This window comes from Nelusetta ayraudi, unplaced genomic scaffold, assembly GCF_046127955.1.
Source record: "Nelusetta ayraudi isolate G7.1 ecotype Tasmania unplaced genomic scaffold, CSIRO-AGI_Nayr_v1 ptg000011l, whole genome shotgun sequence".
NCBI classification, from domain to species: domain Eukaryota; kingdom Metazoa; phylum Chordata; class Actinopteri; order Tetraodontiformes; family Monacanthidae; genus Nelusetta; species Nelusetta ayraudi.
This window is the reverse complement of record NW_027466061.1, coordinates 16,538,203-16,551,828: the sequence shown is the minus strand read 5'-3', so window position 1 is coordinate 16,551,828 and position 13,626 is coordinate 16,538,203. Positions and strand designations below refer to the sequence as shown.

At 43.6% G+C, this 13,626-nt stretch overlaps 1 protein-coding gene across 1 annotated transcript in view; it reads left to right on the top strand.

Annotated features, from left to right (window-relative positions):
* Window positions 1-1,380: 1,380 nt before the first annotated feature.
* The window catches only part of cdh2 (cadherin 2, type 1, N-cadherin (neuronal)), a 58,503-nt gene continuing 46,257 nt past the window's right edge, over window positions 1,381-13,626 (top strand). The window contains exons 1-2 of the mRNA XM_076021460.1: window positions 1,381-1,737; window positions 3,431-3,539. Of these exons, the coding sequence (XP_075877575.1) occupies window positions 1,678-1,737; window positions 3,431-3,539 (169 nt within the window). The 5' untranslated portion in view covers window positions 1,381-1,677. The remainder of the gene's footprint in view (window positions 1,738-3,430; window positions 3,540-13,626) is intronic.

The following is a 13,626-nucleotide window of genomic DNA, read 5'->3' as shown; positions in this document are numbered from 1 at the left end:
AAACAGCAATTAACTGAGGGCAACATGATCAAATTCTCCCTCCTCATGATCAATAGAGTCTGGGTTAATTTATAATGCAGGCTGAGAGACAACTGATTGAATCCTGGGCAACTGATGTCCATGACATTTTGAAGAGCAACATTTTTCTCAGAGGAGTCTGAAGCAAGAGCCATAGATTTCAAATGGAACTAAGGCACTGACGGATCACAATCTCGTTCATTGTGAACCGGAGGAAGCCCAAAACACTCCTGAAAATGTGAGAGTTACGAACTGCTGGTCACCTACAGCGTGAATTAACATATATCAGTGAATCATATCAATGAATGAAGGCTGTCCTTTATTTGTTTTTCTAACCCTCAAGTGGCTTCCATTTAAATACAAAGGGTGTGAGCAACTAAAATGAGATGATTAACAACCTTTAAATGTTGAGGGAAGTGTGTGTATTTAAAAAAAAAAGATAGGACATTGTATTTCAAGTTTCAGTTAGGTTAATTCATTGATGCATTTGCAGTTTGTTTAGAGATACATTATAGCCTTTAATGCAGGCTTCTGTAGAGTGTACACAGTACGTGATGGGGTACATATTAACTGAGTACAGTGTTATTAATTGCATTTTATGTATTTTTCTTTTCAAAAGGTGAAACACTGATGTTAACTACTGTAAACCACATTAAAATATACAGATTAAAAGGTCCCTGTAATACGGAATTTAAAATTGATATTTTTCAGCGAGCACCCACGTGGAGCTGCTGTATAGCTAATTTTCCATCATCATCATCATCATCATCATCATCATCGTCAACAACAAAAACTATAGCAAAAACATCATATTTTGCCCTCTCTTACAACCTATGCTACGTTTTAATTCCCTGTTTTTAGAGGTGCTTTGTTGCAACTTGTTTGGAAGGGAACGTGAGCTGGGATTAGACCGTCGTGAGACAGGTTAGTTTTACCCTACTGATGATGTGTTGTTGCAATAGTAATTCTATTACTTTAAAACTAAATCTATTACCTACACTTACTTTAGCTGTTGGCCAAATATCATTTAGGACGTCTTGAAACCAGCGTCTTCAAAAACAGTGCCGTCCTGCATTGTAACGTAATGGAGCTGGCGCCCCGAGTGCCACCCTAATCTAAATGAACGAACACTATGCATGTGGTACTTTAGTGCTATATAAAACAATAAAAAAAAAGAAGACGCGCATTAAGCAGCTTCGAGCGGGCACCGTGGAGTTGGCGTTTGGAAGAGGCGAGAGTTGAGGAAGCCGCCGCCGGAAGTGAAGTTGGCCGCTGTGGCCAGTAGGGAGAGACAGTGAGGTGGCCGCGTTTATAGACTAGCGGCCGGGCCGGTTTTTGTTTTTGTGCCGAAGTCATTGGTTGGAGTGTATGGGAGGGAGGGAGTCGCAGCCTCAGTACCAGGCACCGCTTTCCCCTCAGTACTGACTGGCTAGACCGAGGAGGAGGCTGCTACATGCCGCCGCTGCTCCTGCCGGTGCTGCTCTCGATCTTTCTCCCGGAGGGACTCTGTTCGTAACGGCGAGTCAAAAGGATATTTTTTATCCCTTTCTTTTTCTTTTTTTCAAATCAAAAAGAAACACATTTTTCTTCGCGGACTCCGAAGAGGGGGATTAAAGCATTTTTTTTTTTTTAAATATATATTTTTTTGCGGACGCACTAATGTACTCCTTACACGAGGGCAGCGCTGTGTTCCTGCTGGCGGTCCTGGCAGGATTGCAGGTAAAATGTGATCAAGCGAGCGGAGTTACAACCGGACACTTTGGGGCTTCGCTTGTTTGCACTGTTCCGTGTGATGCCGCTCGACTCTGGCGTGGTCCCGGGTTCGAGCGGCCACTCGGCGTGGCGGTTCGTAGGAAACGCAGCCCGCGGACGTTCACCAAACGGTTCCAGTCAATGCCAGAAGCCCAGCCGGGACTAGTTAACGGTTCTCTTGTCTCGCGGCACGCTGATTGTTTGCACCCGCGCACGTTCAAAAGGGACGCCTGGTTATAGCTGATATTTTCTCTCTTAAAATACACATTTGTTTGTGCAATCACGTAGGCTGCTTTTTGTTGAATCTTTTCATTGTTTGGAAGTTGGCCGACGCAGGGCAACGTTAACCCAGTTTCCACTTGGTTATATTTAGTTTTAGGTTTAATATTTATGTAGATTACTGCAGCGTGTCCCTGTCTTCGTCCTCCGGCAAGTTAATTGGTTCGGCGGAAAAGGCGAGCAAAATGAAAAGTGTCAAACTGTTTTGACGGTACAACAGCTCATACGTGTGTATCACGGTGGTGGGACAATGATTGATGTCCAACCAGATATTTTTTCAACTTGTCCCCCCCCCCCCCCCCCCCCATTTTGTGAGTGACGGTGTATCCACAGAGTTGTGTGTGGAGGACAGCAGCCATCCAAGATTAATAATGCATTAAAGAGCTCAGTAATTGTATTTTTTAAAGGATTGGCATCCGCCTTAATCATTTCTAGCCATGTACATCCTGGTGCCACTGCTGTAACGTGAAAGAATTCCGGCTGCGCTCCTCCTCCTCAGTCTGCAAGCATTTTCCCCCCCCATTTAAATTCCTCTGATTAAGAATGGCAAGTGGCATACAATGCTCTTCTTCAGCAGGAGCCCTCTCGTTTTACATTCTTTTCAGAGCGCTTGCACAGAAACAGGGCCAGGCCTCTTGTTCCCTTTTCGAACTGGGGGGGGGGAGAAAATGCTGGGTTTGTGTGATCGCAGTTTATTTTAAATGAGCTTGGACACCGCAGCGTTTTCTCAAGTTGTGGCCCCATTTTCTGATTTCTCGCTGAAATATCCAGATACATTGACACACAGCAGACACTTCAGTGGTTCACACTGGTCCTCTGGCCTTTCCGGCTTGACCCTTCTGCTCTCCTTTGTAGAGAGTGACTTTTTATTTTAACATCCATTGCTTGTCATCAAACTCTTGATGACAAGCAATGTTGTTTTATTTCTCTTGTTTATTTTCTCTTCTTGTGAATTAGGATGTTTTCCTTTTTTCCCCTCAGACAAATGAAAACCTTCGTGCACAGCAGTTGATTGTTGGCACTTTCCATTTGCTTGGTCCTCTACTTCAAAGTGGAGTGTTTGTCCAGCGTAGTGTGTTGATCAGAGGGGGTGACCAAGTTGGTCATAACCTTCCCTGGGCCTGGGCCCCTCCAGGGGGACAAATGGAACTTGTTCTTGCCTAGCCATGCTTTTTGGCTAATGCTTAACCCTTTTGGCCTCATTATCCTAATTGCGGTCCCTGCTATCAAAACAACAGATGCTTTTGTACAAGTGCGGGGGCTGCAGAACGTGACCGAGGGGTTTTGAAAGCAACAGAGTACATTTTTGAAAGTTGATTTATGAGTCATTGTAACCCCCCTCACCCCCGCCTTTCTTCTTTCTTCTTTTCCACCCCCACAGATTGCAGCAGAGGGCAGGGGCACCCCACCATGCAGGCCAGGCTTCTCGGAAGACGAATACAAGGTTGTGTTGCCGGATATCACAGAGAAAGGACAGCCCCTTTTCAACGGTGAGTGGTGACATTTTTCTGCCCCTGCCTGGTGTTCAGTGGTCGTTATGTGGATGCCTAGAGTGTGTGCATATGTGCTGTAAGCTGTGTATGTATGTAAGCTGGCTTGTGTGTGTGTGTGTGTGTGTGTGTGTGTGTGTGTGTGTGTGTGTGTGTGTGTGTGTGTGTGTGTGTGTGTGTGTGTGTGTGTGTGTGTGTGTGTGTGTTTTACTTGTCGGGGTGGATCAGAACAAGCCTGACATATTTAAGCAATTAACTTCAGTGTAGTTGTGTGGTACTGCGAGCCATGTAGTTTGCCTTGTAAACCAGCTCTAATGTGGTGCAGCCTTCCACAGCTTCCATTAATTTTGCCTGCACACCGTCTATCCCATCAAAGCCGACATGAAAACCCTCAGCCGATAACTATGACTGAATCATGTCTTAAATTTATGTTTTTGGTTGTTTATTTTGCATTGCAATGATATTTTGCATTAAAATCCATTCACTGTCCACTTTAGTCAGATGCAGGTCTCTTTGCCTCGTTGCTATTGTTTGGGGTCGCTGCAATAATATGTTAATGCATCCATTTGCAGTGTTGCCATGCTAAGCGCTCTCACTGGTGGTAATGGCAGCAATTGAAGTGTGTTTCAAAATGTTTGTTTCAGCAGTTGTTCCCCTGTTAAAAAAACAAACAAACTAGCCTTTCATGTGTTTTTCTACCAACCTGGTGCAAACAAGAAATAACTTTTTTTTTCTAGAGGTCTACTAAATCTCATTAGGCATGGCTCATAGTAGATCTTTGGAGGTAATTTAAGCAAAAATGAGGATGCAGCCGGCATGGAAGAGTGCACAGGCTCACAGAGGCTAATAAAAACTGGAATATATCACCAGTGTGCCATTACAGAGGACAGAGCCTGAGGGTCATCTGGACCAGCCAGTGTTCTCACTTGTGTTGGATTTCACAGTGTGTGGCTAAAACTTACACACTGCCGTTGGTGTGAGTCAGAGAGGTGGGGGTGGGAGGTGAGCTCTGACGAGGGAATAAGGGAGAGAGGAAGGAGAGTGCTAACATGGGTGGCTGCCGCTTTCACTGGGCTTTACCTTGCGCACAAGCCACTGTTTGATCCTGCAGGTGATGGATTTCCCTGTGTTGGCTTGTGGATGAGCCGTGACCACGGGTAATCGGCCTCCCTTTTGTTTGCCCCCTCCCCGCTGCACTCGCACCCACTCCTCTGCACTACACCCTCCTCTTTCTTCCGCCTGCCCCTCCCCCAGCGAGCTGTTGCACTGTGAAGATTTCCTTGACGGAGAGGGGCACTCCTGTGTCATTGTGATGCAGCAGGGCTCAGCGGCGTGGGATGATGTTAATGAAACTGCATTCTGTGATGAAAAGCTCCTGTGGCATGTTTTGAAAGACAAAAGCCCCCACAGTGAGAAGACTATTCTCAAGGTTTTCAACTTTTCCTCGCCATGCTGGTTTGGAATATTGTTTTTCACTAGAAGCTGAGGGTTTCTTTTTTTGTTTTTTTGCAAATTGATGCTTCTTTACCAGCATGGCGCAGACTAACGCTTTCTTCCATGCCATTAACTTTGTCAATGGCATCCTGAAAGGTCTTAAGCCAGGCCAGCATGCTTAAACTTGTGCTCAGTTTTTGGGGTAAAAGTCAGCTTATCTCACTGTTTTTCTCTCTTTACTTATTTGGAGAATACACATCCTGAGGTCTTTGACCTCTGAGAGCTGTTGCACTTCCCATGTGAACGGTTAACAGTATTGTATGCATCAAATTGAAGACATCCTGTGGATTTAATGACGCAGTTGTTGCCAACTCATTTACATGGCTGGCTGTAAGATATAATCACAGTCCTGGGGGCGTAAACTAAACTAATAGCTTACAGAGAGAAACCCCATTGTTTTTGTGATAGATTTATTAAAATAAATTCTTTTGAAGTTGCTCGGTATAGCAGTGCCATAGGTGATACTTTTTGTTTTTTTATATGAAAGATATCCCAAAGATTTGTTAAATGGAGGTTGCAGCTACTGTCTGATTCAAAATGTCCAACCTCTGTGAAATTACCAGTTTGCTTTTATCACAGTGGTATTTGCTAAGACCAGTTACCGAGAGCTGAGAAGGAAGCCAACACGGTTACACATTAGCAAGTCATCATTGAGATGAAAGCAGCTGAAGTCCTAAAACATTTGAGCAGTGTTTCCTCTTATCTTGTTTGGGCGCTAGATACAGTCTCCTGCTTAACTAAACAGCACTTAACTTCAGGTAGCAGCTGCAGCTGCGTGTGGTTTGCTCCCGGGTGTCTAATAGAATTCTAGTTGCTTCAGAGAGCTGACACACATTGTGCTGGGATTTTTCCTTTCTTTTCTGGGATTTAAAGCAGGGTTGCAAAGTGAGTCAGTGGCGGCATTATTCAGCAGAGGTTTCCCTCCCTAAAAACTGGGTTAATGAAAAGCCTGAAAGCCTAATTGAGCCTAATACACACTCTTATGCTGATGTTCTACCACTCCTACCCCCGGCCCAGTGTTCAGCTTTCATTTCTCTCCTCCACCTCACAGCTCTGTGATTTGCTTCACTTTCTTGACAATCATGTGACCTCCAGTGATAAGGGAGAGGAATGCCAATGGTCTGTGTTTAACCTTGGTTCAAGTGCCTCCAATGAGACTGTGTCGAGAGAGTCCAGTGATCTGACGCCATGCGATTTTGGGGGGAGCCAGTTTGACCAGTTTGATATTGCCTGTCAGCAAATGTGCATTGGAATGCTATCCTGGGCTGAACATGCACGTATATCTCAGAATTCTTGGTTAATCCGTCATTAAGGCTGATTACACCATTTTTCTGTGTTTGTGTAAGGGCAGACTTTTTAGACAAGCCCAATTCTACCCTTCTGACAAGGAAAACATTGTGAAAGCCAAGTCGTGAATTTCTCCCTCGTCTGGACCCTTAACGTTGTTCTGGTTCTCTGCGCTCTGTTGAGATTCTGATGGCCTTGAGTACAGCTGGGGCCACTCAGAGATGTTTAAGGGGCCCCAGTGTTTGGCGAGACGTGACCTTGCTCACCCTCTCCTGTAAACTGGGCCAAGTGTTCAGCAACATGCTCTTCCCCCACTGCCCTCTGATTTAGGGGTGAGGCTGTAGGGGGTTTCTTGCAAGAGGTATGGATGAATGAAAGACCATTCGAAGAGGTCCTGACCTCATCACCGGGGAAGCCACAAATGCACCATGCTCCCACCTCATGTTATTGTGACCTCCAAGTCAATCGTTGATCTCATGAGAGGACACATTTAAAAAAAAACAACAGAATTTTATGGCAGCCTGCTTTGAGATTATTTAAAATTTTCCTCCAGCGTTCTGTAAGTGAGGATTGCTTACTCAAAGGGAATGTCTGTGGAACATCTATGGTGTATAGGTTAATGAGTCTGAGAAATGGACTTCAGACAAACACCATGTGCCATTCAATTGTAAGGTGTAGAAGGTTTGAGACATTGTCTGAAGTAATTTGGCTCTAAAGCCATTTAGTTGCCAAACATGGCTTCCGCCACATTCAAATCCCTGTTTAAATCAAAGTCCTTGTGCCGACTGAAACTGTGGCGCTGCAGGAAGGGGGACATGAAGAGCAGCACAGGGCCATGCAAAGTGAGTACAGGCCAAGGCAAGGCCACAGTTCTACTTTTAAGTTTGTTCATAAGAGCAGTTAATTGCCCCATCCCCTCTTTTTATTTTCTCTGTGGAAGTGAATCAATGAATCCAGGGTCTTTGTTTGTATTGATCAATATCTTGTAATGAAGGCTGCGCTCCAATTCCCAACTAAAGTGTTACTGACGAACTGAATCTGTTTTATTCTTCATTGTTATCAGACAATTTCGCCCAGTTTTTTTTGTTTGTTTTTTTTGTTTTTTTTGTCCTTGGGAACCTCATGGCCTAGATAACCACCACATATTGTGGTAGCAGATTGAATCTTGGCAATGTGGGGTTTTTGGATGCAGTTTGCCCTACAAGGAAGCGGAGTTGGATAAGCGCACGTGCTGGGGCCGCCACAGCCATTTGTCAGAAGATCACAGCCCAACTGCAGCCTTAAGGCTGTATTGTAAAATGAAAAAGAAAGCACACGAGAGCAAGAGAAGCCATCAGTGGCCAATTTGTGTGGCACGACTGGATGGGCTATATTTTATTTATGCTTGACCTTTTATCAGAATGTAGGTCCTAAAACAAACCACAAGGAAGACTAAGAATAGTGTCCACATATTTGGACAGGTACAGTATGGGTTTGTGCCCAAGCGTAGATAAAATACTCTGTGGAGACTGGCATTATCCTAATGGCTTCTCGTCACCTCCGCTCATATCGCTCTTATCGGGCTGCAGGCCCTGCCCTCTGCTTTTGGCACCTCACAGTGTGTGACTCTGATATTGGCCAGTAGCTAAGGTGTCCCTCTCTTGTTTCTGTGCGACTGTGGGGGTTTGTCCTTGGAATATAATTAGCTTGTTCAACCCAGACAGCTCCCTGGAAGTGTAAGGGCGGCTCCTGGTGAAATGGATTTCCAAAACTAGCTGTTGGCAAATTATAAAGCAAGATGAGAATGAAAGACTGAAGGCGGATGGATGTTGTCTATTCTGCCTGTGTGACATGCACGTCTGACGTCAAATTTGAAAGATGGAAAAAATAATTCAAATTTTTTATTGTCTTTTGCAGTCTGCCAGGAATGGCAGGAGATTTGAAAAGCAGACCTTTTCGTCCCATCGGCCCCTCACACTTTCATGTGGCGTGAGAGAGCTTTTATAGGCTATTTGCTTTTAGATCACACCTGTGCCCCACCATTTGTGAGGCTGTATTACTGGGGTTTGAAAATGGATGTGTGTTCATCCATTCAGACCTCTATTTGAAGTGGAAAAAGATTTATTCCCCTAAAATAGTTTTCACAATTTAGTTAGTATGAGCTGGGTGTTGGCGGCCACTTGTGCCAATTGTGGTGTGACTGGAACACTGGTTCTGATGGGTTTTATTAAATACCAAGAACACCCAGGAAGTGATGACCTCGCTGTCTAATGAGGCTGAATATAAATAGCTATATTGACCTGGCTTTCTGCATGTATGCCTTCTTATAACTAGGTTACTGTTATTTTTCACAAGTGAAATGTTGTAAGCAGCGTGCAGGGGAAAATGCCAGCTTGCAGCTTGATATAATTCATCTGTGCTGTGGGATGGACTTTTCTAGGGACTGATTTGTAGATTTGGTTGCAGGTTCTCTGCTGCGGTGCAGTGCTTATTTTTTGTTCCATATCTCTGCCTTGCATGGTTAGTTATCTAAAAATTGTAAGACAGTCTGTAAAATAGCATATTGAGACATCACAAAGGGATGGTTTTCAGAGCTGATTGTAAAAAGCATTCTCTAAAAAAACAACACAAAAACAATGCCAGCTAAGCTAAATAATTAAAGGGTGGCTTTTCCCCATTTCTAGAGAGCTTGTATTTAGGATAGAGATTCATGTTATTGCTAGGAAGTATTAGTCAAGTGAATTGTGCATAATGTCTGCTACTTTTGCACTGGATTCTAATGTTGAGAAGACATTGTAGTCAAACAAGAAATGCATGCTGCATCATACTGTATCAATATTTTGATGAAATGTCTGGATTTCCAAAAAGAAAACTACAGAACTAGCCTTGTGTCAACCCTTCCTCTACTGTATTTGCAAGAGGCAGACTCGGCATACATTTTCAAATGTCATGCTGTGCTCGAGAGGCTCTGCGAATGGGCACGCCATTGTTCCTCTGACAACAAAGGGGAAATTTGAAGCAGGGACACATTAATTGACCAAGATACTGTAACCCTGTTCACAAAGGCCAATATCCTGGCTGGGAAGACGTCTGCCTCCTCGGGGGCCACACCAACTATTGTGTTTCGGCACAGGCTTCAATTTCTGTGCACCAGCGCCTGGCTGGACACTGGCCTGTGATAATTCGTTGAATACATCCTGTGACATTTGCTTCTGCTTTTATCCGGCCCTCCATCAGATGACACCCTCCCACCCCCTGCTGCTCTCGAGGCTTAAGATGGGGGAGCCTCTCTACTTTATGCAATGATTGATCTGACTTAATTGAGTAATGGAAGGACATTACTGTTGCATGTAGCACAGCTGAGATTGTTCCTTAGGCTGTTGCCTTACTCAGGAAGAAGGCGTGATTGCTTTTTAAAAAAAAGAAAATACAGCCACTAATGTATTTGAATCTGTCCTATCAATGACATTAATGGGTAAGTTAAATCTTCATTAAATTAGCTTTTTTGGAAAGACCCCCCCGTCCCCCCTCCCGTTTTCCCCCGGATGACCATATGTAACCCACTGCACATGTCTCAAGTGATCTACGTCAGAGTGGCTTTGCAGACAACACTATCTGCCATCGCCACATGGATATTATGATTGGCCTGCAGCAATTCTTTGCCTCAGTTTGGCTGTGCACAATGCCAGTGAGCAACATATCGCTACGCCGCCCGCATCGTCTGAGTTTATATTATTACTGCCTCCGTCGATATTTACTGAGGCATTAAAGAGCGTGCAGCATGTCGCCACTTTATTTCCTGTAGCAGTGCCTTCTCAGCAGGACACGGGCCGGCCGGGCGGATGGGGGAGGGACTTACCGAAGGGGTGACTGCTGGGACCAGATAAACACCTGCTAATTTTCGATTTCCCCTACCCAAGCTTGTTAAGTAGCTTAAGATAATTCTCATGAAATCACCTTGTGCATTAAGCAAATTGACAGTAACAGGGATCTGAAAACTAACACAAACAGAAATAATGGAGTGTGATTTCTGCAAGAATTAATCCTCTTCCTTCACCCTATAAAATCAAATTGGTGAACTGGCGCCGATCATAAATCAGTTTGCGCGAAATCAACAAAAGCATGAGCACGAATCTCTATCAGCAGAACATCCAGACGCCGCTGACAGATAGTCATTGTGCTTTTTTCCCCATAGAATTCTCTCTGATGGTGAAATGTTTGTGTTACGTTTCCACAGATTTCACAGATTAAAATATAAATTGTGGTCATAACAAGTCAGTTTTTCATTCAGTTGTGCTCCGTCACCATGAGGCGGAACATTCTTTAAAAGAAATCTCAAGTTCTTGAGATTTTCACAAGAATTCAAACAGATTGTGGTTGCAACATTTGAAGGTAACTATTGCTAAAGCGGTGATTATACAGGGTAACAAAAACACCCCTTTTGTCTGCAGGAACTTTTCTGCTATTGCTTAGCAATCAGGAAATAGTCTCAACAAAAGCTTCAGGGCTGTAATTTTTTCAGGCCTATTGTATGACCTGTGCACATGCCATGTGCTGACTGCTTATGACAAATAAGGATTAAGAATACCCTTTCCTCTTCCAATGTGCTACCCCTGCACCACCAGTGTGTTTGATTTGGTGTGATGTTCCTGTTTTGGAATGCTGTGTTAGCTTTCCACCAGATGTAACTATACCCATGTCTTCCAGAAAGCACAGCTTGGTCTCACTGGGGCTACTGTTCCTCGTGGTCAGCAGCATTTTCTCACCCAGCCCTCTTTGTGCCCGGCCCCAAGTCTGCCTGCTTTTGTGACCCTGTGCATCATCAAAAGTTGTTTCTTTCCCTCTCTGAACAAAATTGTAGCTGGCTTCTCACTCTTTGGGGAAGGTTTCACCGCTGGCACATGTTTTCTTCATTTATTGATAATGACCCTCACTGTGGTGTCTTGGACTCTTTACCAGGGCTTTGGGAACCTTTGCAGACTTTCATGGCACATCTGTTCTCGTATTTATGGAGTTATTGACACTTTGGTAGTGCACATTGAGACATTTTTTGTCACAACTTTTTTATTACCAGACAGATGGCATTTATGTCATGTTAAAAAAAATTAATAGATCTGGAATTAATTTTGTTCCTGGCTTATAAATAAAACTTGATTATGAATTCAATTAAGTTGATTGGTTTTATGTTCGTAGATCGATCTTCACACTTCGGCTTTAATTGGTCTCCCCTACAGGGGGCCAGATTAGCCTGAACAGTGCCTCTCTTGTTGTTGAGCTTTTAAACTTGTTCTAGATGTTTATTTATGTAGCCTTAAAAACTGACTACTTTGAGATTATTTTTCACAAGTATTATAAAAACGCAAAGAAAGTGCCAATTCATTTTTCCACTGCAAACTTCACATTACTTCTCTTTTTTCTCAATGTTGAGCAGCATTGCCCCTTCCTTCCATCTAAATTCCACCCACCACCAGACTGCAATACCCTCACTCCTGTCAGCCCTTGACGCTCGCATTAAGTGCTCAAAGCATTGTGACCTTTGTCGAAGATAAGCTTCTTTTGGCTGACTTAAAGAATTTGGAGTAACGACCTGAACCATTAATTTATGGCATTGCTAACCAAATGAGAGCTATGAGCCAAGGTTATTGACCTTTCACGCCTGTCGCCAGTGATAGAGGGAGCCTGATCCAGGAAGAAAATGGATTGGGCTTATTAAATGCTCGCCGTTGAATCAAACCAGGGAGACAACTTTATCCTCTAGGTTTCTCTGTCATGTAAGTCGTTACTCTTCTTCACGTCTGCTTTTTGACCCGTTGCCTTTTGACAAGGTAGCTAGTGCATACAGCAGTGTCGCGCCAAAACAACAATGCCCTTCTAAATGTGTCGGAGAGTAATCGATGCAGTGTGTGAAATATCTGAAGGATTAACACTTGGTGCCCATAACACCCTGCAGCAGCTCATCGTGAACTGACGCTATAATTAACAGCATGAGGATTTTGTGGAATCCAAGCATATTGTATATCATTTTTTTTCTTGTAATGGAAATTTAAAGCTGTGAGACAAAGGAGAGAAGGTGCACAGGCAGACATTGAAAAAACTGATTCAGGCAGGAAAAAAAAAATCTTATCCAGAGATTAGATGGGAGAGGGAAGAGAGTGAGTGGACAAAGAAGATGGAACACGTTACTTCAGCTGATCCTTCCCTCAGAGCTCCTGGTCTCTGAAACATTGTGGCAGGCAAGAGCGGCTCTCATTTATATTGGAACAACATGTTACGATACAGTTTTCTTCAGCCCCCTACTACTTTTGTTTATAATCAAACGTGGTTCCTCACGAGGTTTAACTAAAACCATTTTTATTGACTCCGGAGAGGCTTCTTCCTGCTTGATGCATTGTTTGTACATTGGACAACAGTCATGTCCCAGTGGAAATAAGCACAAGATGAAACGGCACGCTCTTTCGATAAGTGTTTGTTTGTGTTTTTTGAGGATGTCCGCAGCAAGGATTAGATTAAAGGACATTTTCCGTGTTTTATGCATGTGTATGGATATGTCTCCTATTTTGGTCGGCTTGGGTATTAGCATATTGAGAGAAAAAGTTGGGGAGGCGGCAATGTTCTCATTCTCTAGGGTATCAATTTAAAGAATCGTGTTAAATTTTTCAAGTGTTTGTTTATGTGCGGAGACACCGCCAGAAGATGAAGTAATATGACTAATGCATCCAAACATTCAATCCTCAAGAGTGCTCTTTGTAAATGCAGTGCATATTTGCATGTTTTTGACTACTCGTTAAAAAAAAATACAAAAAATTGCACTGCGTCAAAATCCCCAAACAACCTCCCTCCCTGTATAAACACATTGCAGATGGGGGGTGGGTACATTTGAGTGGGAGTGCTATTTTTGGTCTAAAAAGCTGCACATGGCAATAGCGTATACCTCAAGCAAGGATCAAGTGGGTGCCAGCTGATTGGGGGGAGGGGAGAGGTGCACATAAGGGGGTGATTGCAGAGCAGCCAAATATGGTTATCGCTCAGTTCATACTGCTCCTATAGATAAAAAACAGCCTTAACGTACTGAATAATGTATAGTCAAGGACTGGACATTCTATAACCAGGTGTTATATTCTCTAATGGAATATGCAGTCAAGTTACAACATCAGGTTATAGCTCTTGTTTCTCCCCTCCCGTCCAATTCTACTTTGAAGTCTTTTTAGATGCTGCATCTTTGCCACACTGTTGTCGGCTATAGACTGACTGGCTTGGAATTGGATGTTTTGTGGCATCAGACCAAAAAAAAATTCTCCCTACATGGAGAGAGTTCATCAACCACAGA